The 17,057-nt window shown below is 44.8% G+C and overlaps 1 protein-coding gene across 4 annotated transcripts in view; it reads right to left on the reverse strand.

Moving 5' to 3' along the window:
* Window positions 1–252: 252 nt before the first annotated feature.
* Window positions 253–17,057, reverse strand: part of RNF13 (ring finger protein 13) — a 50,078-nt gene continuing 33,273 nt past the window's right edge. For all 4 annotated transcript variants that reach the window (XM_034439254.2, XM_034439253.3, XM_060682984.2 and 1 more), the window contains 2 exons: window positions 2,953–3,033; window positions 253–1,736 (listed from right to left, as the gene is read on the reverse strand). In XM_034439254.2, the coding sequence (XP_034295145.2) occupies window positions 1,348–1,736; window positions 2,953–3,033 (470 nt within the window). In that variant the 3' untranslated portion in view covers window positions 253–1,347. The remainder of the gene's footprint in view (window positions 1,737–2,952; window positions 3,034–17,057) is intronic.

Here is a 17,057-nt window from a genome sequence, read left to right on the forward strand (position 1 = left end):
GCATAAGCAAGCATTTTCAAAGCTTATGGCTATCATGCTAGTTCACAGGTCTCAGTCAGATGCAGCTTCTTCACAAAGAGAATGGCATTTATTTATAAAAAAAACTATAGCAAGAGTGGTTAATTGAAATTTCTAGTAATCTGCTGCCTAAACACCAGCCATGCAGGAAAGGGGTAAAACCATTTTTGGAAGGATAAAGGAATTCACACAGCCTGTTTTAATGTAGATCCACATATACTGGCAAAATGGCTATTAAAGTGGAAAACGTATTTATTAACATCCTTTCAAACTTTCCTGTACAAGGCTATATAAAAAAAAAATCCCTGTAATTTGACTATACAGAAGCATGGCTACATTTTTTTTTTTACATAGTTACACTTCTATATAATGAAGTTCTTTTCATGATACAGTGTAAGTAAAATCCTGTTAGCTATGAGCACTCATTTTCAAATTCAATACGTAGTTTGATTTATTTCTCTGCATAGTTTTTATCAAGCTAATGTATCAGACGTTCTTATTACAAGATATACCTCCTTTGTGAATCAGTACTGCACACAAAATTGTTTCCAAATACAGCATACACAAAATTAAATGTTCTAGTAGGTGGTGTGCTTTAAGGTTGTCTTTCTACAACCTGGTCCCAATCCCTGTCTGAAGAAAGCAGAGTATTAGCGAAGTACGCCAACGAACATGGGGGTTATCCTGTTTATTTCCTTAAAGATGGACTAAGCTAAGTCATGTTGTGATTTCTTTGCCAGGTGCTTGCAAATGCAATAGGATAATGAAAAAGACAGTCAAAATCCTTCACAGAGCTCAAAGCTCCAATTCCTGTTTGTTGGGAAATACTCTTGGCAGACAAATACAGAACAAGCATATCTTGTTCTTTAAAAGGTGCTGGTTCTTGTAGGGAAAGCCTTCACAGACATAACACCCATACATTTTTTGGTTGGATGGATGTTTAGGGTAGTACTTACCATACGTTTAACAAATAACTAAATAAGTCACTGTTTACTTATACCCTTGTAGCAGGGAAAACACATGTACGGTCTTGTTTCAACTTCATTTAACAAGATGCTGATATACCTCTTTTGTGGGGGTGCATTATATTTAGTGGTGGAAGCCCCATTACTAACATTGTGAAGTCCTGTTAAAATGCTTGTCTTCAAGACAAACCGAATAAACAAAAAGAAAAGAAACCTGCAATGAGATTAAACTATAGAATGCTATATGAACAGGTGCTTCTAGTGAAGCAATGGAAGGGCTGCAATGCACTTCTCTTATGTACAGGTACATAAGGTGAGAGGTCTCTGGGGAGAGGAGTTCATGTAACACTGCCCATTTTTCAGTTCAAACAGCATCTGCTGCTCTGTAATCTTTTTCATCATTGGGCTGTAGCTGGACTATTACACTTTCTTCCGTCACTCCATTCTCTGCATCGCTACTGTCAATATCTTCATTTCTTTCCTCCTCCTCCTCCTCCTCCTCCTCCTCCTCGTAGTCTGAAGATTCTGTCATATTTGGATGAGAGTATGACTCTGATAATGCCCCAAAAGACTGAGTGCTAACTGAAGCAATCGGCCTGAGCAAAGGAGTATTCTCAGAGACTTCATTCTCCTCCTGACTGCTGTCTGTTTCAGAATCAGAATCTCCCTGAGAAGGGACCACTTTCTGTTTACAGACAGGACACGTTTTCTTCGTTTTAGTTAGCCAAGGATCCACACATTTGCAATGGTAGGCTGCCAGAAAAAAAAGAAGAAGGAAGGAGAGAGAGAGAGAGAGAGGGGTGTTTGAAGGAGACTGGGGAAAACGGGCAGTTATAGGCAGTTTGGGGATAATTTTACATGTTTTATGATAATACACAAGGCACTCTGTGCCACCCACCTTCAGACCATTTTTTTCTATAGAAGCCAGTTTACTTCTGAAGAAACTATAGATGCTATTTGTGTGTGTTTTTAAGTTCTTGCTGCTTAGACATTATCCGACTGCAGAGCTGTAGCCAACGAAATGTCATTGCTGAATTTAAGAACTGAAATAATGTTGGGCCCCTGAATAGTCTTACATATTCAGGTGATAGTTATTAGTCTATTATAATGCCTACAATCATAAGATGCAGTACAAAAAATAAAAGTTAAACTGGCCCTTCAAGTCTGCAATCACACATTGTGCTCCTTGTACTAATTTCTACTACTAATAGTTGAATTTCAACTATTATGAAAAATTAAGTTCAACAAAAATCTGTGTTTGTGGAAAGCTATAAATGTGGAATTTAAAGAGCACAAACAACAGAATTCACCACAGGAAATTATTTAGCTACAAGCAATGTCACATTTTTACCTGTAAGCAAGCCACTGATCTGTACTTTCAAACAACACTCATGACTTGGATCTCCTTGGATTATCATTTCAAAATGCAAACTGAAAATAGCATAATTGAGCTTTTAAAAGCTAACAAATGCGGACATGCTGTCTCAGACAAAATTTACTCAGTCCAGCTATTCTATTAATCTCTTTGAGAAGGTACAAACTGTCAACCAGTAGATAATTTTATAAATATGAATTTTGGATGCAATCATTTAATATTAATATTTAAAATGTCACCTGTTTCAACCCGAATATACAATCAAATCTAGGATATTGATACTGCTAATGCTGTCAAAATTCCTACAAATATAGGACTGTTTCTTCTCTCCTACATGCCACACCCCAACTTTATTATATTCTAAACTGTTTCTTGAAATAACACTAAGAAATGTCATTATATGTCTTTGCCCAAGATAGCTGGCAATTCTTGGAGATGTAATCAGAACAATTCTGTAGGAACCAGCCTTCTTAATTTAATCAAAACAACTGCATTTACAAATATACAACATTTGGTTCCTTGTCTATAAGAAGCAAAATCTTGTATCCCTCACCAAAACAAGAGTTCAGTAAATAATCCAATGTCGCTACTTACCATGAGAACAAGGAAGAATTCTGAGTTTATCTCCATCCTCATATTCATCCAGGCAAATGGCACAAACATCATATTCATCTCCTGAAGCAGAGAAGTTTTGAATGAAAGAGACAGTACAGAAACAGAAGTAAGAGTATGTAGCAGAATCCATACCCTGGAGACATTTATTCAGAGTGCCTTTAGGTGGCTGGTTGAGATCTAAGCCATTGTAAGTAAAGTGAGTCATCTAGAATTTACTGGATTACAGTTCATTGCCTTCAACCACTATATCAAACTGGCTAGTATTAGCATTTAAATAGTTATATTAAGAACTCAGAACATCTGCTATGCAAAAGCTATATGGATAGTCCTTGACTTATGACTGATCATTTAATGACTGTTCTGAGTTACCATGGCAGGAAGAATGCTTTATGGCTTATAAAACACTTTTAGCTGTTGTAAAATATTGCATATGTGTTGTTTCCCCCCTCCCCCAATCACCTGACCACATTTGGGGCATTTGGCAACCAACACACACTCATGACTGATTGCAGCATTCCGTGCTCATGTAATTGCTATCTGCAACTTTTTTTGCATGTCTCTAATAAAAAACCCTATTCAGGAGAATGGATTCACATTTACCCATATGAGTCTCTTAATTACTGGCATAAAAGGGGTAGTAAAATTAGGTCCAGTCTTTTGGGTCCCTTAAAACAGTCATGACTTACAACCAAAAATCTGGTCCCAACTGCAGTCTTAAATCAAGGACTACCTGTAGCTCAATGGAAAAATAGCTGCTATTCCTTGTATCTTTTGATGGTTTTAGATTAAGATTTGTGTCTGAAAACCTGAAGAACTGCTGCCAGTTTAAACAGTTTACTAGATTACTAAAAAGGGACAATTACAAGAATATGAACAAATTTATAATTATTTTAAAACTTGCCATATTGTATCTCTAGATAAATGAGAACTGAAAGCTAAGCAGGATCAGAGCTGGTTAGTACTTGAATCAGATACCACCAAAAATCACAAGACTGTAAACCAGTCATAGAAATTTAAAAAACATCCAAGGAGGAATCTATATATACTCCATGTTGCTCTCACCAAAAGCAAAATAGACATGCCTTATATTCCCCTTGAGCAGAGTTTACTTCAAAAATATTCACTTTATCCAACAGCCTCCTTTTGCCTTAAATGTTTAGCTAATTTCTGCTATTTCATAATATTGTAACTTCTCCCATATGTTAAAATGCTTCCTATGAACCCAGCCAATTGCACAAATGACAGGAGTATCTTAGCATTTTATAGAATTCTAATACTTAGTGCAATATGATGGCAGCTTCAATACAAGAATAAATGGAGCACTTTTGGTGAAAGATATTTCAGGAAGTATGGAGAGTCAATCAAGAAGCTCTCTGCAACTTCTTACGCCAAAGCTATCTTTTCCTAGCGGGGTACTGCAAAAGCCCAGGAAAGACAAAGTGCCAAACTGTTTACAGCACCATCAAAGTATGTTTACTTTTAAAAATAAACCTTTATTCAGCTAAAATAAAAGCATTTGCTCTCTTTGAGTCGCCTTCAAGTCAGTTTTTTTTTTGACTCCTGGCGATGGCCTAGATGAGTCTCTGCAGTTTTCCTGGCAAGGTTTTTCAGAAGTGCCTTGCCTCCTTCCTAGGGCTGAGAGAAAATGACTGGCCCAAGGTCACACATCTGTCTTTGCGTCTAAGGCAGGACTAGAACTAATAGTTCCTGCCTTAACAACTACATCAAGATGGCTCTCTGCAAATGATATTTAAGGGGGGGGGATCTCCCTCCAAATAGCTGTGTTTTTTTTTTTTTAATGGAGGAATGTGGCATAAAAATTGAAAAAGAAAGAATTAAGGTTGGCCAAGAATCTAAGAAGCATTTCAATTTTTCATTTGCTGTGGCTGAAGATTCTGGCCAGATTTCCAAAGCAATTCTCAAAAAGGAATATAGAGAATTCTAGTCTTTAGGGCACTAAAAAGACACTGTTGTCAGATTTGCTTTCAGGCGATACAGGTTTGCTGCCATCCGCAGTATTGTTCTGCTAACAGACTACAGGGCCATCCCAAAGTGCCAGAAATTTCATTATCTAGGCAGCTAAGTGACTTTGATGAGGGAGTAAATTGTGTGGCTACTGAATCTGCAGTTGTCATTAAGCCAGGAGGGTGAGCTCACCATATAGAAAACAAACATGACTCAAAATGATATTGGCAGGTTGGAACAATGAGCTGTATCTAGTATAAGCTTTAATTGAGCTATCAAAAATTAAAAATGGAACCCAGACTATAGTTGAATTCATGAGTAGGGTGGCCATATAAACTGATTTAATAAACAATTGGACTAAATGAATACATATTTACATGGGGTCTTGACAACACAGATGGTCTTCACTTAACAACCATTCATCTATAACTGTTTGAACTTATGATGGTGTTGAATGAAGTTCCAGTCATCACAGCATCCTGTGGTCATATGATTGCCATTTGTGATCTTCACTGCTGGCTTCTGACAAGCAGTCAATGAGAAAGACAACAAGAAGTTGCAAATGGCAGTCATGTGATGTCATGCTTAACAATGTCTTGGTATTTGCTTAATAATGGCAATTGGGAATGCCAGAATTTCTGTTGCTAGACTTCTATGTGATATCACACTTTACAACCATATTGTTTAACCCTGAAAATTCCAGTCCCAATTACTTTTGTTAACTGAGGTCCACCGGTAGATATGAAAATGATTTAAGATATTCCAAACAGAACATGAGGTGACTCTGTTATTAATTTTTGTCGATTAGTGCAATCACAGACTGTATTTCATGGGAAACAGTTATTCAACTATAATTTGTTAATCAGACTTCAGTCAGAGAAATATGTCAAATTTACCACACTGAAAGAAAGATGCTGATAAATTGAAACATGTCACAAAGAGGAACCTTGATGAGCAGTCTGGAAAACAAGCCCAATGAAGACCAGAAAGATGTGGATAACTCCAGACATTTTAGCTCTAAGATGTTAATTCGCCTTTGTTGTTACAGAGGACAGGACTAGAATCAGTAGATTAAAATTGTAATAAACAGATCTAGCAAAACATTAGAAGTACTGTATTAAGGAGGAAAAGAGCCGCAACTAATGAGACTAAAGAGTTATAATCAGAGGCAGGGTGGCTATTTCTCTGTAGAATGAGTAATCTAATTATTAAGATATTTGCATCCCACCAGAAGCACAGCAGAAATTGTAGTGCAAGTATACATATAGAAAAAAAAAAGTTCACCGAAATTAAGGCCGATAACAATTCACAGACGTTCTCATCCTAAATACTAACAATGCTCGAGTTCCCTCGTCTCATTACTGTGAGATAACTGTCAGGATATTTCCCCGTTCCACCCACCACGAAAGCTAGTTTTTATGCCATACAAGAAGTCTCAGTGTTGCCAAGATACAGCCTAGAACTTGTTGGCTCAGATTTAACACAAAAATTCAGTTGGGAGATGAAAGAATCCCTCTCTTTTTTTCTAAAAAGTTTCACTAATTATTAGTCTCATCTGAATGCAAAGAAAAGCATAAAGTTTGCAGGCAATCAGAATGTGTTATAGTTGAAAGAAAATGAAGGAATGCCTAACACCAAATTAGATTCCTTCAAATCTGCCATCTAAATATGAAATAAAGCAGCAGAAATAGTTAATCCTTCAGTTCAGTGTCAACATGGTTTGACCAGCTATAATTGGTGCTAATGGATTTTGCATTAGTGCCCTGGGAAATCTTATCTTCAACAAATGGCAATTCTGGCTCCTCCCTTGCCAAATACAGTATCACAAAGAGCTAATTCTGAACTAGGTTTTCTAAGGTACAACTTCTTCGTGCCGGGAACCACAGGGATTACCTAGGCTTGCTTTGTTTAGATGCCATAGCAATGCCTCTGATTAAAGAAGCTTACAATACTTTTTGTGTTACATTTTTCCACAATCACGTTTTTTTTCCTCTGGGAGATTAGTATACACAATTTTATAAGCAACTTAGTTGGTATTTTAGCACCGACAACTGAACTATTAACAGGAGAGTAAGTTCTGTCTTTACGCTTCCCAATTAAATCTGTTGGGGAAAAAACCTAAAGACCTGTTTTTTAAATTAAGTACCATATTTTTCAAAGTATAAGACACACCCTTTTCCACAAAAAAAGAGGATGAAAATCTGGGTGCATCTTATACTCCGAATGTAGCCCCGCCCAGCTTCTTAAACAGAGGTTTCAGAGGCTGAAAAAAGCATCAGAAAAGAAGCTTCAGAAAAGAAGCCCCCAAACAGAGCTTCAGAGGCTTTTTTTCTGAAGCTGTGTTTTGGAGGCTTTCAGAGGCAGAAAAAAGGCCGATCCACCTGCCAATCAGCTTTTTTCTTATTTTCCTCCCCAAAAACTAAGGTGCGTCTTATACTCCGGTGCGTTTTATACTCTGAAAAATACAGTACGTGTTAAGTCTGCAAATACTGTGAAGTGGCAAGAAATTTGGCTAACTACATGTACAAGAGAAAAAAAATGCTTCACTTACCATAGGCAATTAGGTCTATAAGCATCCAAAAAGCATTATAATTAAGATTATAAACTACCAATATTATTCTTGTAGCTCTTTTACACACAATGTAATCAATGTATTTTCACAGTAAGTATAAGCAGCATTAATGTGAAAGTGTTAATTGAGAATTTATATTTCTAAGATGGGAATGGTAGAAATGTGCAAGTAATGTCAAACAAGATGACCATTAGTTTAGTGCAATAGAAATCAAGTTATATTTGAACTAGGGTGTTACACTTTGTGATATACCCTGCAGTTTGCTGAAACATAAATTATAAGGGGTATCTATAAGCCCTTAAGTAGTTATTTAGCTTCCATTTTTCAGGCAATTATTTCTGTAAAGTAATAATAGCATCTGCTCTGCCCTTCTAAATCAGATAAATTGAAGAATTATAGTGTATATAGCCATTACTTGAAAAACAATTATCATCATGTTATTAGAATGCTTGTTTCAAAGCGCTTAAAACGTTTCCTGAACTTGCATTGTTCTGTACAGCAATATGACAGGTGGCCTCTCTTGCCTCTTACACCTGGAGTGTTATCTTTCCAGTTTTTCTGCCTGGATCAGGACAGAACCAGGAGCCAGTTATGGTCCTACTGCTATTGGTTAAGCATAATAGCAACAGCAATGGCACTTATATACCGCTTCACAGTGCTATACAGCCCTCTTAAGCAGTTTACAGAGTCAGCATATTGCCCCCAACAGTCTGGCTCCTCATTTTTCTGATCTCGAAGAATGAAAAACTGAGTCAACCTTGAGCTGGTTAGGATTGAATTCCTTGCTATGGGCAGAGTTTGCCTGCAATACTGCATTCTAACTATTGCGCTACCATAGCTAATAAAATCATCTGAAGGGTAGGGATTTGGAGCAAAGCAGCAGGCATTTAAAGAACACAGGAGCCTTTGAGGGAGCTTCTCTAGAACTTATGAGCATCAGGAAAAGACCTAAGCAGGGAGGAGGGGAAAAAATCAGGAATTGCTTCAAGGGAGTCATGTGTTAATGCTTCTGCTGCCAGTGCTGTGTGTCTGACTGTTTGCTTGCTTCTGAGGCAAAGTATACTTTCATTCCCATTGGGGGAGGAAGGAGAGGAAGGTGATGTTTTATGGGTTTTATGTTTTTTTAATGCTATAAGGCTAAGCTGACCAGTGTTACCATGTATGAGTTGGAAAGTCATATAAATTTGTTTAATTATTATTCAATGAATGAAAATAATAAAGTATGGATAATTGATGTGATAATACAATGCAAGACAAAGAATTGGGCATTTCAAAGTATCATGAACTTAAAACTGAAGTATTATGACATAAACCAGCTATGGTAGTTCAGTGGTTAGTGGCACACTGGGTGTCATACTAAAAACACTGGGTGGCATTTAGAAAACCTGTGCGTTGAGAAAATTTCCATCTGTCAATTTCAAAAGGCCACACTACTTGGATCTACACATATACATCGATATATTATGACATCCAAGGATCTTGGGAAGAACTCAAGGTGAATGAAGGCCAACACCAATTAAAGAACTGGCAGCTGTGACTGTTATGAACAGATAATATTTACAAGTGATTCTTGCAACTGGAGTTACACAGAAAATACATCAAACAAGATCAAGAAGAAGTTAGCTAAATCAGGTAATCCTTGCTTAATGACTCTTTGGTTTAGAGAGTGTTTGAGGTTACAACGGACCCCCAGAAAGATACTTACGGTCCAGATTCAGAGTGCAAATATCCAGCTCCCAATGTGGTCATGTGAGTACATTTTTGGTGCTCAGCAACCAGTCCGCATTTATGACCATTTGCAGCATCCCATTGGTCACAGGAATGCAATTTATAATATTTTTTGCCAGAAATTGACATTTACTTCTGCTCTCTAGCCAAAAACACCCACTGTGAATAACTGGTTCACTTAATGACTCTGGGGTTTGCTTAACAACCATGATGTTCATTAACAATTGTGGCAGTCACTTAATGAGCAACACAAAATATGTAGTAAAATCAAGTCAGTCACATGATGACCACTTAATGACTGGCATGACTTATGATTGTAATTCTGGTCTTAATTACAATCGCAAATTGAGGGCTACCTGTATTAATTAAAAATACCGGAGTCCCGAAAGTATCTTACACTAAACTTAGATTGTAATGTGAAAACTAAAAAATATTCACCCCCAAATTCAAAATCTCCTTCAAACCTTGAAAGATAGATGACTTCAAACCTTGAAAGATAGATGAAAGATAGATGACAGTAAGTTCTACTGCTAATTCTATTATTCACCACCAAAATGAAAAGCTCTGTTTTACAGACTCCATTAATAATGGATTCAATGTAACACTCACCCTTAATCAAATATTTATAATTGTTCCAGCTGCCTGTAGCTCTTAACAATAATCTGGCAGTGATTTTGAATTCAAATAGACTGGATGTTATACATTAAATGTTGTATATTGGAAAGTCCATGTATAATTAACAAGTATTAGCAATTATTAAAAATAATTTCAATTAAAAATACAGTACAATTCAATAATTTACAAATCTCCAGGAAAAAGGTTTTCTGAGTTGGTGCCCTGAGATTTTCAGCTGGTATGCAAGTTTTTTTTTTAAATACAGCCAGTGGATGTGTTAATGGAAACAGCAAACTCAACAGCTTACATGAACCTGAAAGGGGCATCCTAACAAGAACAGTTATTCCCACCCACCTAAAATGGACGTTGTCTTACCTGAATGTCCCTTTTCTGGGCGCTGCGTACACTATCCATCAATGGGTTAACTTCTTCAGCCTTTGGCAATAACTGAGTGAGAGCTCAATTTCCCTTTCCTGTGGCCCTGCCACGCCCCCAATCCCATGATCCCCCAGTCTGAGCGAAGTTATAGGAGACCACACCGTGTCAGGTAAGTAACATAACTTTAATAAGTCCACAGTAAGAAAACCAACACAGATGAAACTAACTGGGCAGAAGCCAAATAACGAGGGGAGGGTATGGATAGTGTACGCAGCGCCCAGAAAAGGGACGTTCAGGTAAGACAACGTCCATTTTCCTGTGCGCTGCTCCCACTATCCATCAATGGGATATACCCAAGTTTAAACCCCATGGGCGGGAAGCTGAGTGCCTCCAGAGTCTTCCTCTGTCACCACCGACTGCAGCACCCTACAGCCGAAGGACGCTTCCGCCGAGCTGTAGGCGTCTATTCTATAGTGACGGATGAAGGGCGTCACCGATGACCAGGTTGCTGCTCTGCAAATATCTGCCACCGACGCCTGCGTTGCCCAGGCTGCCGATGTGGCCGCGCTGCGGGTAGAGTGTGGGAGGATCCGTCCCGGGAGCGGCTTAGAGTCCAGCTCGTACGCTAAGGTGATGCATGCATTGATCCATCTGCTCACTGTAGATGCTGAGATCTTCAGTCCCATGGAGGCCGGGTTGAATGATACTAGAAGCGCCTCCGTGTGACGGAAGGCCGCCGTCCTGCTAATGTAGATGCAAAGGGCGCGCCGGACGTCGAGGGAATGCCATTGTTTCTCCCTGCTGTTGCGCGGACAGGGGCAGAAGTCCGGTAGGATGAGTTCCTGAGCGCGGTGGAACCAGGAGTTCACCTTTGGGATGAAGGCCGGATCCAGCCGCAGGACCACCGAGGAGTCCCTGAAGATGCAGAGATCCTTCCTGATCGAGAGTGCTGCTAACTCCGAGACTCTCCTGGCTGAGGTGATGGCCAGCAAGAAGGACACCTTAAATGATAAGTGTTTGAGGGCAGCTGAGCCTAAGGGTTCAAACAGGGCCCCCATTAAGGCTCGGAGGACTAGTGGGAGGTCCCAGGACGGGTACCGGTGCACTGTGGGGGGGCGCAAGTTCTTGGCGCCGTGGAGAAACCCCCTGATGCGCGGGTGATGGGACAGCGCTTGGTAGGGCGGGCATGAGATGACCGTGGACAGAGCCGCTGTCTGGCGTCTTAGGGTCGCAGGCGCCAGTCCTTTCTCCAGTCCTGACTGCAGGAATTCGAGGATGTTCTGAACCGTTGCCGAAGTTGGGTCCTCATGGTGCTGGGAGCACCAGCGGCAGAACGCCCGCCACGAAGCCTCGTAAATGCGAGTCGTTGAGGGCCGTCTGGCAGCTTGGATAGTATTTACTACCCCATTCGAAAGTTTATCTCTTTTTAGGATGACCCTCTCAAATGCCAGACGGTCAATTGTAGCCACTGAGGCTCTGGATGAGTGACCGCTCCTTGGCATAGTTCCACCTGGTGGGCAGGGATCTGCCAGGGTCGACCCACGGATAATGCCACGAGGTCGGCATACCATGGTCGTCGAGGCCAGTTGGGCGCCACTAGCAGTAGGTCGGCTTCCTCGGCCAGCAGCTTCCGGATGAGGTGAGGAAGGAGAGGAATCGGTGGAAAGGCGTAGAGTAGGCCCCTGGGCCACCTGCATCGTAGGGCGTCGTGGTCCTACGCCTGTGCTGATGGGTAGCGGGATATGAAGCGGGTCAGCTGGGCGTTGCTCGGGGTCGCAAAGAGGTCCACCTCCGGCATCCCGAAGCGGGCACTGAGCTCCCGAAATAGGCGTGGGTGTAGTTGCCACTCCGCTGGGTCTATCAGTTCGCGGCTGAGCCAGTCCGCCCTGACGTTGGTTGCTCCCGAGATATGCTCCGCCCTGATCGACAGCAGGTGAGACTCCGCCCAGGCGAATAAGGCCTCGGACTCGAACATCAGCGCGCGGGACCTCGTGCCCCCTTCCCTGTTGACGTGTGCTTTTGCTGAAATGTTGTCCGTGCGGATTAGAACGTGCTGGCCTTGGAGTGCAGTCTGGAATTGACGTAGTGCCAGCCTGATTGCTCGGAGTTCCAGGAGGTTGATGCTGCTGCGTCGTTCGCTCCTGGACCACTGGCCCTGGGCTACCAGATGGTGTAGGTGGGCACCCCATCCCCGCAGACTTGCATCTGTGGTTAGTGTGAGTCTGTCCGGGTCCAGGAATTCGCAGCCCTTGAGGAGTGCGGGGGACCTCCACCACTCGAGGGAGAGACGGACCTGAGATGGTATGGTTACCTTGCGCTTCAGGTTGGTCTTGCCTGCACTCTGGAAGGGCAGCAGGAACCATTGGAGGGCCCGCGAGTGTCTGCGTGCCCACGGAACGATACCGAAGCAGGATACCATCTTCCCGAGGAGTGATGCTAGCTGAACCAGGGGCACTCTCCCCCCTTCTGAGACCTGCTGGATTAGGTCTCGAATGCTCAGGATCCTCTCCTGAGAGAGGAACACTTGGCCTTTGACCGAGTCGATCTCCGCCCCCAGGTGCAGAAGACGGGATGACGGCTGTAATTGGCTTTTCTCGAAGTTGATGGAAAAGCCGTGGTCTTGGAATGCTCGAAGGACTTTTTCCATATCCTTGGACGCCTGGCCGTGTGACGATGAGAGGATCAGAATGTCGTCTAGGTAACAAAGGAGGCGCACTGGAATGGTGTGGAGTGTGGCCGCCACCACCGCTACTAGCTTGGTGAAGGTGCGGGGCACCGACGAGAGTCCAAAGGGCATCGCGCGGTACTGGAAGTGGTTGCCGGCGAACTCGAATCTCAGGAAGCGTCGGTGACTGGGATGGATTGGCACATGGAGATAGGCCTCCCGCAGGTCGACTGATTGCAGGAGGTCCCCTCTCCTTACGCCCGCTAAGATTGTCTTGAGGGAGTGCATTTTGAATCTGCGATACTTTACCGACCGGTTTAGTCGTTTGAGATTCAGAATGGCTCTCCAGCCTCCCGAGCTTTTGGGCACCAGGAAGAGGGTTGAGTAGAACCCTGAGCCTTGCTGGTCGTGAGGCACCGGTTCTATAGCTCGTATCTCCAACAGGTGTGAGATCTCCTGTGCCAGAAGGTCTCTGAGGTCCTTGGACTGTGGGACCGGGCAGCGTACGAAGCGACTGGGCATAGGACCAGAGAATTCGATGGAGAGCCCCGAAGAGATTGTGCGTTGAATCCACGAGTCCTCCGTTGACTGGGCCCATTGGTGGTGGAAGAGTTGGAGTCTCCCGCCGATGGGGCCCACGGTCCGGCCGTCACTTTCCCCTTCTGGCGGTTTTGAATCCCGCCCCGCGAAAGGACCGTTTAGCTTGCTGGGGTCGGCCGCGGTCTCGGAACTGAGATCTGTCCTGGTACCTGTTCGCAGTTTGGAATTGGGAGCGTTGTGGTGGTGGTCCTCTCGGCCCAGAGCTGGTCCGAAAGGGCTGCTGGTAAGAGTAAGGTGTGTATCTGCGGTCCTGCCGCCGGTACGCCGATGGGAGCACCTTCCTCTTATCCTTATCTTCGATCAAGAGTGGATCCAGGGCTGCCCCAAACAAGTCTGGAGCCTTGTACGGGGCTGCGGCCAGCTTCCATTTGGCCTTAAGGTCTGCCTTCCAGGGGCGAAGCCAGAACAGCCTCCTTGCTGTGATGTTCGAAGCCAGCGATCTAGAGGCGAATTTGGCGGAATTCAGGGATGCATCCGCGGCATATTCGGTGGCGGCTACGATCTTATTCAAGTCCTGGTGTAGCCTCGTGTCTTCCGGGGGCAGTCTCTCCTGTAACTGGCGTAGCCAGATGAGGGTGGCTCTGTTGAAAAAGGAGGTCGCCGTTGCCGTCCTGACTGCCCAGGCCGCTGCCTGATGAGACTTACGGAGGGCCCACTCCGTCCTCTTGTCCTCAGCTTTGAGCCCGTCTACCGCATCCGTGGACACCATCGATGAGGAAGACAGGGAGGCTACTGGCTGGTCCACCGATGGTAGAGCCAAAAGGTCCTCCAATTCCTGGGCCGAGCAGTAGAGTTTCTTTTCCAGGCTGCTCGGGGTAGTTAGTGAGGCTGGCTGTCCCCAGGGGTTCTGGATCACGTCCGAGAACAGCTGGGGGCAGGGGATGCAGTCCTTCTCCTGTTTGGAGGACTTGAAGAGTGCATCCTGGGGACCCGCGGCCGCGGGTTTAGGCGCAGAGATGTCCCCAGGCACGCCCAAATTGGTTGTGAGGCGCGCCTTGTGCAGGAGCGACTTGAATAGGGCTGGACGAAACAGGCCCGTGAATGCCGGAGAATCTGGCCTCAGACCCTCGTCTTCTGAAAACTCGAGGGTCTCTGGGCCATCCTCGGCCTGGTCAGAATCCTCTGACGAGGATGACTGGGCATGCGGTTGTTGGTGCCTGGCCTGTTGCTGTTGGGGCGCCCCCTGAGCTGGTAGTTGGCGAGGGGGCCCTCCTGCAGCCTGCTGCCAGCCTGCAGCCAGGAAGGAAGACATTGCGGCTGAGAACATGGTCTGGAAGTCTAGCTGATTGGCTGGGAGGGGTCCTTCTGGGGCACGGAGGCCAGCTGCTGTTGGTGTGAATGTTGCTTCTGCCCCACGGTGGCGCCAGTGAGGTGAGTCTGACAACGGAATATCCGGCAATGAGCGAGAGACTCCTCTGGCCCGTGGTAACTCCTGGCAGACCCCAGCTGCGCTCGGGGTTGCCGGTGTTAGGGTCAGCTCTGTCAGGCTTGTGATGCCGGTGCTCGCCTCTGCACGTGCTTGGGGGGTGGGCCTGGGAGAATCAGGCTCCTGGGCCGGTGTTGCCGCTCTATCCATCTGTGCCTTAGCACAGAGGCGCTCTAGGGTTTTGTGGCGCCTTGCAGCGTCCTTGTCCTGGAACTGGGGCTCCTTTCCCCCGCGGTCCTTGTGATTGGAGGATCGCTTCTTTGAATGCTTTTTTGAGGTTCTAGCCTCCTTGCGAGGTGGGCTTGCCTCTAACTCTGGGTCTGATGAGAAAGGGTCATCAGACATGGCCATGGTTGCCATCCTAGCCCCTCAGGGAGGTTGCTTTGGCTGTGCCCTAAATGAATCGCCGGTGCCTCCAGGGAGATGGAGCCTGAGGGTCCCCAATCCCTCTGCAGCGAAACGCTCCTTGAGATGGCCCTGCCGCTGGGTGAGGGCCTCCAACTGCCACTCTGGGAGGGGCTAGCCTCGTGAAGATGAAACCAAGATGGCGGCCCGGGGGGGGTCCACCAAGATGGCGGGAGCACGTGGCTTTGGACTCCGAGGCTGGGGAAGCTGCGGTCTCACAGCGGCGGCCCGAAGGTCCTACCGCCTGCCGCGCTCAGCCTAAATCAGCCCCAAGGGCTCCGGCAACGAAGGGGGGGGCGGATGCCTCCCGCGCTGCTCCCCTGTTAGCCGCGTGCGTTGCGCTGGGCTATGCCGGCGGCGGACTCACGGCGGCGGCCCGAGGGTCCTACCGCCTGCCGCGCTCAAGGAGGGACAGCTCCGGGAATTTCCTGGCGCTGGGAGGGGGCGGCAGCTTGCCTTACCGCTCTCCGCTGTCCTTTCGCTGCTCCGCCGGCTGCTTGCTTCCGACCCCGCTAGTGAGGGTAGATGTCTCCGCTCGCTCTCCCCCCCCGCTGCTGTAAAGGGGGCTGGTGAGAGCCTCTGCCGAGCGGGATGCGTGGGCGGCCGAAAAACGTCGCCGCCTCTCAGCTGTTGAGCCGATCTTCCTGTTTCGGCTTTTGAGGCAGGGAACCGTGAGAAAAAAAAAAACAACTAGTCAAAAATAAAATAAAAACCTAAGGAAACGCTAATGAAGGGAAAGAAAAAATAGGCTTTTGAAGCCTGGAGCTCTAATGGACACTTCAGTCTTTGCCAATAACTGAGTGAAGACTGGGGGATCATGGGATTGGGGGCGTGGCAGGGCCACAGGAAAGGGAAATTGAGCTCTCACTCAGTTATTGCCAAAGGCTGAAGAAGTTAACCCATTGATGGATAGTGGGAGCAGCGCACAGGAAAATTTGATCCAATCAATTGCAGCAAAAGAAAAGGACGCGGTAACTCTTTCTGAAAGTCATTTTAAAACTGAAATTATACCATTCTAAATCTACACCAAAGAAACACACTACTACTCCCAATGCTGGGGTGGGAGGGTGGGGTGGGAGGGAGGCAGGGGGGAGAGGGGGGGAGGCATTTATAGTTTTCTATCTGTCCAAAAAGTTAATGTCTCTTGAGCTGCCCTGGAAGTAAAGAATTAGGTCTGGTTTAGGGGCTGTATCTAGTCATCTATTTACTTGGACAATCAAATGATGTCATCTACTCTATATGAGAATGCTTTTCTCCATGCCAGGTGTAATGGGGAAGAGGTTTTTCCTTGTTTTGTCTCGTATAGGCAGAAACAATCCTTGTATTACCAATTTAAGACTTGGTGCAAGTCCCATCTTGCTCTATAGCAAAGGTCTCTAAACTTTGCAACTTTAAGACTTCTGGACTTCAATTCCCATAATTCTTCAGCCAGCAAAGTCAGTGGGGAAGCTGGCAAGGAAAGTTGCGAAGTTTACAGTCCCCTGTTCTACAGCGAGGAAAGGGAAAAGTAGCCACAACAAGCTTCCTTTCTAGCAGTCTAGGTGGTTCCCTACAAGGGCAGCTCTGCAATTTTTTCTTTTTCAGCAGCCAAAGCAGCAGGAACACAAAGGCTGATTAGATAGTAGTTGCATTTAATTACAACTTGGTGAGAATGATTCTTCAGTTGTCCAGGACTATTTCCTTCTTTATAATACGAAACAAATTGCCACAGCTAAATAATAAACATTTAT

The sequence above is a fragment of the Pantherophis guttatus genome, chromosome 6, assembly GCF_059756535.1.
Source record: "Pantherophis guttatus breed Tessera chromosome 6, ASM5975653v1, whole genome shotgun sequence".
Classification (NCBI taxonomy): Eukaryota; Metazoa; Chordata; class Lepidosauria; order Squamata; family Colubridae; genus Pantherophis; species Pantherophis guttatus.